At 33.5% G+C, this 16,580-nt stretch overlaps 2 protein-coding genes and 1 long non-coding RNA gene across 5 annotated transcripts; 1 reads left to right on the forward strand and 2 right to left on the reverse strand.

Moving 5' to 3' along the window:
* The first annotated feature begins 80 nt into the window (after positions 1 to 80).
* Positions 81 to 4,460, forward strand: LOC103863652. Of its 3 annotated transcripts, none has more exons than XR_632057.3 (3): positions 81 to 775; positions 875 to 1,328; positions 1,423 to 4,460. It is a non-coding gene; the product is annotated as an uncharacterized LOC103863652 (long non-coding RNA). The 3 variants fall into 3 exon arrangements; XR_632058.3 differs by having other exon boundaries at positions 81 to 378; positions 652 to 1,328; XR_632056.3 differs by having other exon boundaries at positions 81 to 1,328.
* Positions 4,461 to 5,175: 715 nt separating this feature from the next.
* LOC108871620 (uncharacterized mitochondrial protein AtMg00810-like) lies at positions 5,176 to 5,796 on the reverse strand. The gene has a single exon (XM_018658314.1). It carries the CDS (start codon positions 5,794 to 5,796, stop codon positions 5,176 to 5,178), a length of 621 nt encoding a protein of 206 aa, XP_018513830.1.
* A 636-nt stretch (positions 5,797 to 6,432) lies between these two features.
* Positions 6,433 to 8,188, reverse strand: LOC103863653. The gene is made up of 4 exons (XM_009141404.3): positions 7,992 to 8,188; positions 7,306 to 7,413; positions 7,110 to 7,214; positions 6,433 to 6,921 (listed from the first exon to the last, which is right to left on the reverse strand). The coding sequence occupies exons 1-4, from the start codon at positions 8,101 to 8,103 to the stop codon at positions 6,695 to 6,697; spliced, it is 552 nt and encodes a 183-aa protein (XP_009139652.1). The 5' UTR covers positions 8,104 to 8,188; the 3' UTR covers positions 6,433 to 6,694.
* Between the last annotated feature and the right edge of the window lie 8,392 nt (positions 8,189 to 16,580).

Genomic DNA, 16,580 nt, shown 5'->3' on the forward strand with positions numbered 1-16,580 from the left:
TTTTCAATGTCACATTCTATCTATTTATATATATAAAGAAGTGTTTACATCTTTCCTATGCTGCCATGTCATTAAGTCATTCATCCTCAGGGTGACACCTGTCCCATTATCAAAACTCATCGTTTCATTAATGTTATGGACTTATCAGAGTTTTTGTTATGGGCTTTGAATAACATTTTATGGGCTGAAACCAAAACAAAAGCTTGCCCCGTAGTAGCCTTCGACTTTTTCAAGGATGACGACTTCTGGCATCTAGGGTTCTTCTTTTTGATCGAGCTCCAATTAGGTCAATCAACAATGGGGGTTTTAGAGTGTTGTGTGAGATGCATCTTCGTGAAAAATCTCTAGATGGAGTTCTGTTCGTGTCGTTCCGTTATGGTAAACATCATGCTCACAACTCCTAAGAACACTAGGAACTTACTTTCCAATAGAATGGGGAACTCACATAGTGCGTTTATGTAGAGAATCTCGCAAGCCTTTATATATATAGATTTTGAGAGGGTGTGTTTGTTACATTGTCCAAATCTAGGAATCATCTTAGACTAATTGATAGAATACTTTTCTATTGGGAAGAGTTGATGATACCCATCTTAGGTCGCTAATTATTTGATCTTTTTCTTTCTGATTGCTCATGTTAAACTATTGCTCCAGCAACTACATAGTTGTGTTCGATTTTCTCGACGGTTCCTCCAACATCGACACTGCAGTTTCCACCGGTTCCATCTTCAGTATCTAAAGCCCCAATGACAAGTGTATCATTGACAAAATCTCCTCTGTAATTAACTACGCTCCCTTTCACCTTCCACATGGCCACTCCTAAAAGATACACAATGTACATAATATTTGTTGATGTTTGGCTATGTGTTGCTTGCAGCTTGGGTCAGAAGAACAATGGTGTATAGTTAATGTGTGTCATCTTTGTTCTTAAGCTAGGCAAAGGTGTCTTCACCTTCACCTTGGACCCAATGTACAGTAAGTACGTCATCACGCAAGAGAACATTGAGATCCCCAAGGCCGGAAAATATACTCTTTCAAGGAAGGGAACTACCAGCTGTGGGACGAGAATTTGAAGTAGTACATTGGTGATCTCAAGGACCCAGGTCCAAGTGGGAAACCTTACTCGGCAAGGTACATTAGAACTTTGGTCGGAGACATTTCATAGGACTTTGTTATACGGTGTGATTTACGTGTACCCACGTGACACCAAGAGCAAAAATAGAAAGGTTAGGCTTATGTATGAGTATGCACTCATGAGTTTCATTGATGAGCAAGCTGGAGGAAAATGATCATGTGGTCACAAGAGAGTACAAATATCCAACTAAATTAAGGTAACTCGAAAGACATATCATGTTTAGTTTATTACAGTAGCTTATATCCAAGGTTTGGTGTCATCAGACAAATTTTCTTTGGGATACCTTACAGAAGCTTACGCTTAACATTGGAAGCAAAGAAGAAATGGGGAAGCTGGATGATGTATTTGAAAGATTCATTAGTTTTAGTTTTGTTGATTCCAAGATTCCTTTCTAATAACATTATATAAAGATGTGTATCTAAGTAGAATTGAAATGCTTCAAAATTGTAGCTGATGTTTCCTCTGCAGTTGACATAATGTCATAATTTCAGTGAATGAGTTTAATGAATCCAGCGAGCATCTTGCTACTGGGGACTGTTGTTCTTTTTCAAAGAAATTCCAGAAATGTATACCCTCGCTATTTCTCATCATTTGTTTGGTAAAATGCAAAATGAAATTGTTTACATAATATTTTTAATATTATATATATAATTAATTTGAAGTTAAATAAGAATATTAATATATGAAAATAAAACTACTAAGGTCATGTGGTAATATACAGTAAATTGTTAATATATGTGAAAAATCATTTGCACAAGAAACAATATCCATATATATATATATGAAAATCTATTATATTTAATAAAAACAGTGTTAAATCATATTTTAAAATGAACCAATGTCGTTTGTTTTGAAAATCATAACTTCAAACAACATGATATACTTGGATTTAAAATATAACAACATATACAAAATTTTAAAACAAACATGTATTTTTAATTAGTAAAACTAAACTTTTTAAACTAAAAAAATGTTAAACAAAATATGATGGAACCACGTGACGAATAAGAAAAACCCTTTTAAATTCTTAAAATATGTTAGTCCAACACTTTTTCTCCAATTCAAACTATTTTTCCAAATTAAATTCACCAGTATTGTATACTATAAATCATCTCCGGAAGCATACAAAATAACTCATATCACAGAGTCAGCCATGTTTGGTTCGAACCTGGAAACGAAAGTGAAAAAAAGTGAAACATGATCTAGACATAATTAAATAGCTTATCTTGGTTGTCTTACATTGTTTTGTTCTAAGAAAAAAAAAACCTCAGTTACATATTCTGATTTAGTGCATTATTGTTTGACAACTGCAATATAAATAAAAACCGCAACACAAAGTCTGTTATACTCTGGTGATAGCTTTTTTAATCAGCAACAAATTTTGAGATGCAAATTGGATTATAATCATTGTTCAAAATTGATTATATATTATATAAATGGTGCATTTACAACAAAATAGACTTTGGATGAAGTGGAACAAAATTTTGAAAAGACAAATTAGTAAAAATACGATAAATAATATTTAGATAATGAGTCCGATTAGTTGGATTGTAAATGCAGAAATTTTGTTGCAAGATCTCAGTCTGTAATTTTTAATAACATAGTTGTAAGTTATTTGATCTTGAATATAATACAATTTTTAAAGAGCTGATTTAGAGACTAATTGGAAACAAACGTTATAAAATTTTAAGTGAAATGAAACATTTTTACAATTCAACCAATTAAATACCATAACTAAGATTTAATTAATTTTTGTTCATTCTGCTCTTCACCTTATATATAGTTTCCTATGACCAAAAAGAAGTTGGATACTAAAATTCTTGAATTGCCTAAGACAAAAGCAATGAATGATTTAAAATTATTTTCTAAATGTCTATAGCTACTTATATTTTTATAATAGATTCTAAAATTTATATATTAAAAATAAACATACTAAATATATAATTAAATTTTAAACAGAAAATCCGGGCGTAGCCCGGGCCGACCCTAGTCTTTAATACAAATAGTATTTATGGATATATTTCAACTAATTGTTAACAGTGTAAAATGATCTTACAAACGTGTAATAAATGAGTTACTATACAAAGTTTGTATTAAGAAATGGTATTGGATAATTTTATTTTTAGTCAAAAAAGAAAAGAAACGGTATTGAAAATGTAAAATATAATTATACAAAATTTTACACTCAAATATTTTGACTGCAACTTTTTTTATTCATACATTTTGAAATGTATATACACCGTAGCAAAAAAAAAATGTATATACATAATACATGGGAAATGATCTTAAAATACTTTAATATTGTGTGCACAAATTTATTCTTTAACTAATTATATATATTAAACTATTCAACCAAACCATATCAATAAACGCAACAGAAAATTAACATTTTACCGGCTAAATATTATAATCATATTTTGCGCAATTAACGAATAATTTGAAATTAATTTGTGTATACAATATTTGAGTATTAACTATGCAATTAAAAATACTTAAACGAGTAATTTTTCATTGGTGATTCATATGAGCTTAAGTTATTAACACCAATCTTTAAAAAATATATATCCAAGTTACTAAGTTTTGTCATATATAAAATAATATGATACGAATACATATGCATTGTGTTGTTGATGCCACAATAAACGATTGCATAAACCATAGATCCAAAACCATCTATAAATGATCTGACAAACACAAAATAAATGAGTAACATACAAAGTTTGTATTGAAAAATACTAAACATGAAAATATATCATTATATAAATTTTCATACTTCACACTATTTATTTGTTTCCAAGAAAAAAAAAACAAGAAAGCTCTGTTTTGATTTCTCACGTGACCTCATCACCGCTCTATATGTTTAGTATTTATGTCTGAAATTACTGTAGTGGTGACTGGTGAGTCGGGTGGTCCAGACCTAACGAGTGAAACAAAATTGGAGATTAGTCGCAGATTAATTAAGGATAAGTTTAAGTATTTTCTATCTTTTGTGAATATATTTTTCTATTTTTTTTGTTCAAAGTGAATTATATTTATACATAATAAGCGATTTACACAATGATTCGATGGAAATATTAGTAGGTTTATAACTATCGTATCTGTTTTCGGGTAGTCTGATTAACTTCGGGTAGTCTGGTTTCACTCCATTATTGGGGGCATGGGATAAATTAACTTCGGATAGTCTGATTCCTGGCATGGGTTTATATTTCTAGAGTTTAAAATGTAATTTTAACTCTTGCTACATTTAAATTAAGGGGTTATTTGTTAAATAGATAAACAAAAAAGAGAATTTAGTTTTGTAGAGAGAGGGTAGAGAGAGATAGGAAGAGAAAAGACGAAAAAATACTATCGTATCTGTTTTACGAGGCATAAGAGCATTTTTTCAAAACACTCTATAGCTTCAAAAAATAAAATTCTTTGCTTTCTGGTAAAAAAATTCAAAACTTCAAATTTTGAAGGTTCATATATTGGTTTAACCTCAAAAGTATAAATTCAATAGATCAATAAGAATCACTTTTATTAGCTTAAGAAATTCTCTTAAAACTTAAGTTTTCGCAAGTTCTCTCAAACTCATAAGTTATGTCACAAGCTCCCTATAGATCTATATATTTCCTGAACACATTAGTTAAACCTAATTTATCCTAATTACAACTCAACTAGGATAAGTATAACTTGAGCTCCAAGTTAACTCTCAAGTTTATTACTTCCAATATTCTTCCATTTAAACTTGAAGTTAACTTAGGTTGAGAAAAAAAAAAACTTGAAGTTAACTTCTTCTAAATCTTGAACTCCAATAAGTTTCGTCATCTCTTTAAATTTGATTTTTCTTAATGCTTTAGTTAAGATATCCGCCTTTTGCTCATTGTCTGGTACATGTTGTACGTCGACTTGATCATTTTCTACACATTCTCTGATGAAGTGATACCGCTTATGTATATGCTTGCTTCTTCCATGAAAAATCAGGTTTTTGGTAAGGGCGATTGCAGACTTGTTGTCGATCTTGATCATCACTTTTCCACATGGTTTTCCCGTGACTTCTTCAACTAACTCTTGCAACCATATAGCTTGTTTAGCAGTCTCAGTAGCAGCCATGAATTTAGCTTCACATGAAAATAAAGCCACTTTTTTATGTTTCTGCGAACACCAACTGATTGGACATGCGTTAAGATAAGCGGTATCACTTCATGACCTCTGGTGGTTTGTCCATCATCTTCATCTATGTTGTGAAAGCTGTCGCTGTACCCTACAAGTTTCGACTTTACCATCCATTTGAAGAACAGTCCGTAGCGATGCGTCACTTTTAGATATCTCAATATCTGCTTCAAGGCTGCTGTGTGTGATGTCTTCGGCTTGTGCATATAACGGCTTAATATCCTTACACTGAAGGAAAGATCAGGCCGCGTGTGCAACAAATACCTAAGACACCCGATCATTTGCCGATAGCTTTTCTCATCTACGACTTGTTCATCTTCTGCTTTTGATAAATTCAGTCCAAACTCCATAGGTGCTTGTACGACATTGCAATCCTTCATGCCGGTTTCAGCTAAAATTTTCTCAGCATACTGTTCTTGTTTGAGCGTAGTACCTTCTTCGCATTGATGTACCTTAATCCCTAAATAATATGTCAGACTTCCGAGATCAGTCATCTCAAACTTCTGCGCCATACTCGCCTTGAATTCTCGTATAATGTCTAAACTTGAACCTATGATGCGAAGATCGTCTAGTATACAGCCACTAGAATCGTATGTCCTTCTTCATACTTTTGATATAGTGACGGCTCCTTATGACATCGATGAAACTTGAGTGCTTGAAGAACGTTGTTTAGCTTCTCGTTCAACGTTCCCGGAGCTTGTTTTAAACCATACAAAGCTTTGTGTAATTTATACACTTTGTTTCCATTTCTTTTTATACCTCAAATCCTTCAGGTTGTGTCACATATACAGTCTCCTTTAGATCACTGTGAAGGAATGATGTTTTGACGGGTGATGCACTTTCCAGCCATTAGATGCAGCCAAAGTGATGATAAATCTCACTGTTTCTATCCTTGCTATATTGCTATAGGTGCGAAGACTTCTTGAAAGTCTATGCCAAAAGAAAATTAATTATCTAAAGAGAGAGTAGAGAGATATAATTAAAGAAAAAAAAGGGAAAAAGAAATGAGATTTGGTTATTTACTTAATTTATTTTTTTTTTTGTTATAGGGTGCAATTTTCCTTTAAGTATGGTAAAATTTTTTGAAAAAACAAGAAAAAAATGGTTAATACTTTGATTTTATTTTTTAATGTCAAAAACTACCTTTATAAAATGATGTTTTAGTTATTAAATTTATTTATGATAATGGCCAAAATATTATCACATAACTGTTGACTATAGCGACCCTAAATTCAAGAACCACAAGCCAGCAAAAGCAATCCGAGAAGTTAACACTTTGTAGGCCAACAAACAACTACTCTTATAGTGTAACGAATAAGAAACAAAAATGTGAAGGTTCCTCATCTAGAAAAACCGGAATTACGTCGACGAAATAAACAAACCCAGTTTTTAAACTGATTTTATCGGATGTCAAGATTCTTCTTTGTTCAATCTTGGGAAGAGTTTCTGTTCCTCAGCTTTCTTTTTAGCAAGGGCTTCTTCGTCGAGAATTTGTATAGGAAACCACACAGGTAACGTGATTGAATCCATGTTGCGCACCCTCTCTAAAAAAGGTTTTGATCTAAGGCTAGCATAATCAAATGCTGTGCCAAACGTAGCAAAAGCTATAGAGTATCGAAATGCACCACGAGGTCCTCCTGCAAACACCGTGAATATTTCCTATAATGTTAGTTTCAAGGTCACCAAAATGTGTACAAATATCCATTCAGCAAACATAAAATGAGGTAATATATTAAGCACAGGAATTAAGTAACGAAATTGAAGTAAAAAAGAAGCACATCTTATAGAAATTAAAGACAATCAATTCTTCAGACAGATAACGAACCTTGAAGTCGTCCTAATAAAGCACCACTGAAAAGACCACCGATGGCCGAATTCATTAAATCATCGTCTTGTGATTTTCTAGTTACTTTAACCAATTCACGAACCCCTGCGAAAAGGAAAAGATCACTTCTTATTGAAACCAATGGAAAAAAAAAAATAAAGAGTCTCATTGTCAAAGCAGAGAGGTTATTAGTTACCGCAATAGCAAGCAGCAACGATGGCAGAATTAGTAGCATATGTAGCTGGTATATTGGGATGAGCTTTCCTACGTTTTGACAGTAAACCAACTCCGCCCCCTATTGCTCCTGCATTGGATAAATACAAAATCTCAGATCACTCTAATCTCTAAGCAACGCAGAGCTTAGGTCCTCTGAATCCTTAAAAGCATAGCATAAAGCTGACCCTCAAAAGATAGCATAAAACTAAAAGTGGTGATGCTAAAACTAAAAGTCAAATGTTACTGTAGTATAAGCCCTTAGAAGATAAGTATAAAGCTGAGATCTTTATCAATACACTACATGTTGCCAAGAGAATAATCTTAGCAAAATCACAAGTCCAACTATCACAATTCTCAGAAAGTTTCTGCAGTACCAATATATGATTCAATGTATCATTTCATTCTATATGATTCCCAAAAATCAAAAATTCAAAAACAAAACACATAAGTCTAAAACCCTATACAGAAAAGCTTATATACATCCATTAAAAGAGAAATCTCAAAAACACAGTTAAGAGTTGCAATCAATCAATCAATCAATACCAATGCCTAGAAGGTACGATTCTTTGCTTCTAGGAATGAATCTCATGCGGCCATCAGTAGCGACAAATAGGATAAAAACTTTTATTCTCTAAAGATCCGAATCAAGAGTGGAAAGGTCGAAACCTGCGAGAAGAGTGGGGATCAATAAACGCTCCGATAACGAAGGCGGCTGCTCGATCGTTGACGTCGGAAGCTGAATCGCCTCTTCTGAGAGTTTCGGATCCTCCGACTCCATTTCGGAACACTCCAACTTGTGTTGCTAAATGGTGTGACTCGGCTTGGTTGACCCCCGCGAACAACTTATATACATCATTCCCATGATTACAATTTTACCATTAGTTTTTTTTTTCTTTTTGAAACTTTGATATTTTACCATTAGTTTGATAATACAAATACAGTCCTAACCGAATCTTATGATTCATCGAAGCCTTACGTCTCTGGCTTCATTGCACATATCATATGCAATGCACCCTTTAAACATTCACTAGTTCTCGACCCGTACAACAGCGCGAGTTTTTATTTTCATTAATTTTTATATAAACATTTTGTTTTAAATTCTAAATTGGTATATATTATAATATATATATATGTCATCAATTTTTAAAACATAATAAGTTTACGGTATATTTTTTTCATAAAATAGATTGTTTCAAATTTTCACATGTATTTGTATCTTCTTTTATATATACATTTTCGGATTATAATTTCATTATTAAAATTGTAACTATATATATAAAGATTAGTAAAATAGTGTTTTATTGTCATATTCAAAAATATTGTAACATTTCACAAATTTAGAAAGTTTTTAAAAATTAAACTTTTCGCTTCATAGATTTATATTATCGAGTAAATAATTAAACATTTAGTTTTTGTTTAATTTTAAAAATAAACTATATAGTTTAAATTTTGTTTTCATTGGTTTAAGGTAGTAAAGATTAATCATTGTTAGATAATATGATTTTTGTTATTTAAAAAAAATCTTTATAATTTTAAAAGTTAACATCGACAAATATTTAAATAATTAACATATGGAGGTATAATATTACAACATTAAATTATATCTATTTAATTTATACTATCTATAAATCCAATGGATCATCAGTTGTTTAAATATAATTATTGATAGCTCAATAAAAAATTTTGGTAGGCCCAAAATTTAAATGATAGATTAAAAATTAAATGTAACATGATTTTATAGGAATATATCCATTAAGTCCATTTTAAAAAAAGTCACACATGAATCAAAGTTGTGACTTCTGTTTTAATATATAAGATTGTTCCATAAATATTTTGGATTATGCACTAAACAATATACATATTAGCACAGTTATATGGAAACGTTAATACGTGACCTTATACTATTAAGTCCCATTCGACTTTGTACGTATCCAATAAATATCAAACTATATTAAATTATAAAACAAAAACTTGAAAAATCTATATAGTAATTGATATTCCTTAAATCTAGCATCAAAATCCGATATGATCAAAGAGTAACTAATACAAGATGTTGATCAAAGTTGTCTTCGATCGATGCTGGGTGAGTTGTGTCTATCGTCGGTCGAGTCTAGATGTCGATTGGCATCGGGCTCTTTGTGTCGATCGATGTCCGATTTCTTGATGCGTAAGGGTTTGGGTGGATAAGGGTGTTTAGCTGCGAACTCCTTGTGAGTCAGAATTTTTCCGGTTGCGCATGATGCAACTTCCTCTATTGATCAATGTGGAGAAACTGATGTCGATCGATGTTCGTCCTTCTCCGTTGGTCGATGTTCGTGACTTGGTATCATTCGACACCAATGTAAACCGCCGAAACTCATGGAGCTTTCGACTTGAAAGTCTCCTTCCTGAAGCTTCTCCTCCTTAACCACTTGACAGAATCATCATCTATGATGGCATTCACGTGGTACTTCAGCGAGTCATCCCCTTTATCCTTCATGAAGGCCTCCTGTCTTTTAATAGTGTATCCTATCTAAACCACTTGTATTTCCAACTTCCTCACATGTGTGTTCAAAGACTCAAAATTTGAGTTCAACTCTGTGTAGACAACATCAATCTTTCTATTGAAGTTCACCGTTAACTTCTGCTGACCTTCAAGAACTTGATTAAGCATGGACTTTATCTTGCTCTCTCGAGTCTGCGGTGGTTGATTCTGATAGTAAGAACTTCCATAAGGGTTGTTGCTGTTGTTGTAGTTGTTGTTGTAGAGTTTCTGGTACTATGAATTCTGGTTGTATCTACTCTTCTGACCATTGCCATAGGAGTTTCTGTATCCACTCTGATTTTCAGACCTCTGATTTTGAAGGCCTGAACCACTAACAAAGGTCACATCCTCCTCTTCGTCCATGTCACTGTCGACATCTACAGCCTCTACATCCTGTGCAAAGCTAACTTGTTTCTTGAAAAGCTTGTGAACATTATCCAGCTTAGCTTTAACATCTTCCAACTGCTCCTTCCCTCGGGCAGGGACTGATTTTCTTCTTCCGAAATCACTGTTCTTGGTGTTATTGCTGGATGCCAAGTTCTCAATAAGCCACACAGCCTCTCTGGATTTCTAGTGTTGAAATTTCCATCACTAGCTGAGTCTAGAACCATCTGATATGCCAGCGCGATGCCTCTAAAGAAAGTGTTGAGCAGCTGCACTTCATTGAATCCATGGTGTTGACTCACTACAAAAAAAAGTGGTATTGATAGCACATTATGATAACGTTGTTTTACGAACTGCTATTAAAAATCACAAAAATTCAAATTTATATTAATAGCAGTTTATTAATGCTGTTGTGTAAAATCAGTAAGCGGGAACAGAAAATCACTAATACTGCCAATATTTAGGTGACAATTAGCCACGCACCAAGACATAATTTATTTTTATTTTTCAATAGCACATTATGATAGCATTGTTTTTAAAACTGTTATGAAAAATCAATTTCTAATCTTTGAAATCTTAACCCTAAACATGTTTTAAACCCTAAACTCTAAATGTAAACATTAGAACTCTATTTTTTTCATATCATAACCTGAAATTATAAACTTAAACTCAAAGCTATTCCTTTTAATTTTGCTCTTTAAATTCCAAAACACAAACCTTAAATCTTTATTCAAACTCTATACCCTAAAATCCATACATAAACTCTATATATAAACCTTATACTCCATATTATAAATATAAACACTAACATATTATATTCAACACCCCATACTGTTCGTATTTTAGTTCCAAATCTTAAAAAAATTCAAAATTTACTTATTTTCAAATTTTTAATCTCAAAATTTTAAAACCAACCCTTAACATCACACTTCAAGCCCTAAAACTTACATCCAAATATAATCTAAATAATAATCTAATATTTTCAAACTTAAACATCAAACCTTAATATAAACTTTTAGTTTATTATTAAAAAAAAAAACTCAAATCTTATCCTAACTCCAAACCCCCATATATTTAAATTCATAAATTAAACTTCAAATCTAATATTCTCTACATAAATCTAAAAATCTTAAAAATTGCTCTACACTCAAAATTTTAAAATAATACAATTCTTAAACCCAACCTCAAATTATTATACTCAAAACACTCTTAATATAAATATCTAATCTATTAAAACAGGAGTACAAATAAATATTAACCCTGAGTTTTTCTCAATAATTACAATCCTATGTCATTGATCAAAACACAGTAGTTTTATACTTTCTCTAAACCATTATTTCCCTAACAATTACACCGTAAAGTCACTGAATATATTTTTGGGCTTACTATACCTTTGGCCCAATTTACAATCACTATTTATATTCTGTTTGTTAAACACCATCTAATCTATTAAAACAGGAGTACAAATAAATATTAACCCTGAGTTTTTCTCAATAATTACAATCCTATGTCATTGATCAAAACACAGTAGTTTTATACTTTCTCTAAACCATTATTTCCCTAACAATTACACCGTAAAGTCACTGAATATATTTTTGGGCTTACTATACCTTTGGCCCAATTTACAATCACTATTTATATTCTGTTTGTTAAACACCAAACCGTGAAAACCTATGACCACTTATATTATGTCACAATCACTATCCTCACCTCGAAACTTTCTTAAGCATGATATAATCAAATATTATTATGTAGAAGAAGGTCGGATATCAGTCAAATTAAAATGTTGTATATCATTTTCATTATGCAGACCAACATTGTGTATATTAATCTAATCAATGTATGGTTTAGCGATTAAAAGAGTTAAACCGATTTATGGTTACATTAGTATTATTAAAAATTAGATTAGATTTTATCTGAGTACAAAATCGAAACTAATTATGTTTTTTTTTTCTTTCGAAAAATAAATAACATTCCAAAAACAATTCCTATATCCACACAATGACAATTAACTGCATAAAATCTAAACTAAATATTCATTTTTCGAAAAATAAACAACATCAAAACTTTCTATCCTATTTTTACGCAGTCACCATATCGAAAAAAAGATATCAATTAACTAACACAATCATCAGTTTCTGTTTTAAAAACTTGCACAACAAGTATTCTCTAGAATTTAAGACGTATATTTAGTAATTTTAAAAAAAATATATATATATATATATATATTAATTTTATAACTACCATAATCATGTGTTACTTTTTTTCCTATTTAATCTACCCTTGACAAAACTAAGTATATATATCTCATCTATCCTTCGTCAAAAAAATATCAAAGCAAACAAAAAACAGAAACATGTCTAAGCTGACGACTTTTGCTCCTCTCACAAAACTAAGACCTTTCGAAAACAATTGGCGTATTCAAGTGGAATGTTTACATTTATGGAAGCAAAACCCACCTTCTGGAAGTGATTCCTTCGAGATGATTTTAGCAGATGAATAGGTATCTTTTTGTTTATAGCTTTTTCAATTCATTATATTACATATTTTTATTTAAATCTAATATGACCATGTGTGTTTTTAGGGTAACAAGATCCATTGTTGTTGGTCTATCTTTCTCTACAACAGAGTAGTTGGTCTATATTACTAATACTTCATGCATGAAAAGTAATAAAGATTTCAAATATCCTATATGCTTTGAACAATAATATTTATAAATCTACCATTTAAACAGAACTGAAACAGTCAATATCCTATATGCTCAGAATAATAATATTTACAAACCTAGCACTTAAATAGAGCTGCGACAATCAAGTCAATCCGACTTCTCTAATGAAAAATCGCTATTAGCTTCTCATTTATTAAGACCTTCTACAATCAATCCATTTTGTTACTCATTCCATCATGTCCTGGCTAAATAAAATTGTATTAAAATCATTCTGCTAAAGAAACCAAAGGAAAGTTTTTACCACACTTTTACCGATCAAGGGCTTGCAAGGGGGTTTTCCTTGTTTTTTTCTAAACTGAAGCCGGGCTCTGTCTATCCGATTGAAATGTCTTGGTATTCCATACCTTAGCGAGTCTCTGAAAAATAAAAAATAAAAAATAAAAAATAAAAAATAAAAAATAAAAAATAAAAGATGTAGATTAGAAGATACTAATCTTAAAAACTCAAATAAACCTCAATCAAGAAACTCTAACCTTTATGCCAAACGCTGAAATTAATAATAGATATATCGTTTACAGTTATTAGACTGAAGACATTAACTTATTCTCATTTTTTAGAAAGCAAGCGCAAAGCTTCCGTCGGCTGCAGAGAAACATATAAGAATATAGAACTTTCATGGCATTAGAAAAGTGTGGAAATAGTTTTTATTTTTTTTTCCCGGAAAAAATATGGGCGTGGATCATTGACTAAAGTTCATTACACTTTTCTTTCATAATTTTATGGCCCAATTTATTAACATAAATTAGGTTTCTAAATAATACTTTTTTTAAAAAAAAATTTACATTAAATCTCTTCTTATGATTGATCTGATTCGCACGCGTATGATGTCATGGTCAAGTCGATCTCTTTCTTATGCGGGACGTTTGCAGCTTGTTCGAACAGTCATTGGAAGTATAACAAACTTCTGGTGCTCTGTGTTTCGGCTTCCACAGAGCTGTCTAAATACCATTGAAGGGATGTGTGCCGCTTTTCTTTGGTCAGGGTCGCCACACACGCACACGAAGGCAAAGGTCGCTTGGGAGGATGTCTGTAGACCTAAGGAGGAAGGAGGTTTAGGTATTCGACGTCTTAGAGACACTTCAAGAGTGTTCGCGCTTAGCTTGATCTGGAGATTACTCACGAACTCCGGTTCTCCGTGGGTAGCTTGGACGAAGGCTTATCTGCTGCGTACTCACAGCTTCTGGGACGTTAACGATAAGTATGCAGGATCTTGGATATGGCGTAAACTGTTGAAGCTTAGGGACCAAGCTGCATCTTTTCTCAGGTCCGAGATAGGGAATGGTAAAGCCACCTTATTCTGGCTTGATAATTGGCTTCAGGTTGGCAGACTTATCAACATCACGGGTGCTTCAGGAACACAGGTCTTGGGTATCTCCCGCTACGCGACGGTCTCAGAAGTGGCCTCTGGGGGACAATGGAACATTCGTCGGTGTCGTGGCTATCACCTACGGGCGATGATAGCCTGCATCAACTCTGTTCCAGCTCCGGCGGAGGACGCGGCTGATGATCGTCGACTATGGCGCCATGGAGATGAGGATTACAAACCAACCTTCTCGAGCAAAGCAACTTGGGAACAGCTTCGGGTCCCAAACCCAAGCCTCCCTTGGTGCAAAGCTGTTTGGTTTCCGCAGAGCATTCCACGGTTTGCTTTTATCACATGGTTGGCTTTTCAGGATAGACTGTCGACGGGAGCGAGAAGCAGAGCTTGGGGTTGCGTGCAACCGTGTCTCCTCTGTGGGGAACCGGACGAAACTCGTGACCACCTGTTCTTCGCATGCCCTTACTCATTTACAGTATGGATCGATCTAGTAGGGTTCCTCTTGGGTTCTCGTGTGAATCCTGATTGGAATATCACCGTCGCATCTCTTCTATCTCCTCGCAGGAGGGAGATTGATACATGTCTTCTGAAGCTTGCTTTCCAAGCTAGCATCCATAGTATTTGGCGTGAGAGGAACAGCAGGCGCCATCAAGGTAATCCCCTCAGTGCAGATCAAATGGTTCGGTACATTGACAAGACAATTAGGAACAGGATATCCTCACTGCGAAAGCGGAAGCCAAACTTCTATGGTGACATGATGCAGCGTTGGCTCAGTCGGGCTTCTTCGCCGCCACCATAATCTATTATCCTCCCATTATATGACTTGTGTTTCTTTAACTGAAAGCATAAACCTTAGTGGTCAGTAATTTTTTTTTTTGTTGTTAATCAATTTAAAATTTCAACCAAAAAAAAAATGTTTTTTTTTGAATCTTGGCTTCATTATTATTATTTTTTGTCTACATACCATTTTTGTTTTTAAAAATCTCAAAAGAAAATTCAACTTCAAAACTAAATATTTATAATATGATTTAAAAAAACCCACGAGTATACCTATACCTCTAATACTTTATTGTTTATTTTACAAAATAAACTAAATAAAAAACATAATAAAAGATAGCACAATCTCATAGTTTATAAATGAAAGCTAATCACATTGAACAAAGACACACCAATGTTAAACCTGAATAGCATATGAATCTATAACGTAATAGGTATAAACACTTACATTTATCTCATTTTCATAAATTAAAAACATATGATTACGATGAACAAACACCCGCGCGGGTGCGCGGGTCAAATGCTAGTTAATCTTAAAACTTTATTCAATGATCTAATTACTTTATATTTGTTCACAATTTATTCAACTTTAAATTTATCTGCAAGTATATTTCCTAATTTTAATCCTAATTTTTAATAAATTATAAATTACAAAAATATAAATTTTGAATAAAACATAACTTAGAAAAATTACATACAAAACAATCACCTAATAAAGAAAGACAAAACAAAGGAAAATAAAAAACGAAAGATAAAGTTCTTTTGTCCAATAAAAAACTAATTTCCTTTAGAGAGAGAAGAGAGAGAAGAAGAGAGAGAAAGCTTTATAAAGGGGATCCGGCGGTCGGTCGGCGCGTGAGCGTCCGTGCCGTCGCTGGAACCCTTTTTTCCTTTAGATAAAATTACATGTCCTGTCTCCTCCTCGTCTCCTCCGGTTTCCGCCTGTCTGAGCTCTGGTCAGCCATCAACCGCTCGCGGGTTTTGGTCTTGGAGTCACAACGCGGCTGCGGGAAGGATGGCGCGGTGAAGACTTCAGGAGTCCGTTCTTTTTCTCCGGGAGACGGAGGCTTTCAAAGATCCGTCGCCGCCGGTCCTTGTCTCCGTGGCGGGGAAGCTTTTTCAGTTCCGCCGTCGTTGGCTCCAGTTTCCGGGGGGTGAAGGCTTCCACAGCCTTGCGCTGCCGGCTTTTGGCCCCTAGTACGTTAGGGTTTTATTTCGCTGGGCTTAATTCTGCGGTTTAGATGTGTTGTTCGGTTATGTTCTCGTCGGAGGAGAGTGAAGCTCTCCGGTGGAAAGGGTAATGATGCATGCGACGTGTTCTTTTGGGTGATACGGTTAACGGTGACGGATGAGATCTCGCCGCGGCGATTGATTCTCTCTGGTATTAGAAGCCAAAAGATGATGGCGGTGATGACTAGAGGAGCTATAGACGCCTGGTTTGCTCCGGTGGATCCGAAGGTTAGAGCGCCGACGATGACGAGAATCAGTGGTGGAGCGACGATCTTGCGACACGTGTCCCCTCGA

This window comes from Brassica rapa, chromosome A04 (assembly GCF_000309985.2).
Source record: "Brassica rapa cultivar Chiifu-401-42 chromosome A04, CAAS_Brap_v3.01, whole genome shotgun sequence".
In the NCBI taxonomy this organism is placed as follows: domain Eukaryota; kingdom Viridiplantae; phylum Streptophyta; class Magnoliopsida; order Brassicales; family Brassicaceae; genus Brassica; species Brassica rapa.

Coding starts and splice junctions, on each gene's coding strand:
- LOC103863653 (XM_009141404.3), bottom strand. CDS start 8,103: ATGGAGTCGGAGGATCCGAAACTCTCAGAAGAGGCGATTCAGCTTCCG. Junction 7,215..7,305: donor CGTTGCTGCTTGCTATTGCG/GTAACTAATAAC, acceptor TCCTTTTCGCAG/GGGTTCGTGAATTGGTTAAA. Junction 6,922..7,109: donor TTTATTAGGACGACTTCAAG/GTTCGTTATCTG, acceptor CGGTGTTTGCAG/GAGGACCTCGTGGTGCATTT.
- LOC108871620 (XM_018658314.1), bottom strand. CDS start 5,796: ATGGCGCAGAAGTTTGAGATGACTGATCTCGGAAGTCTGACATATTAT.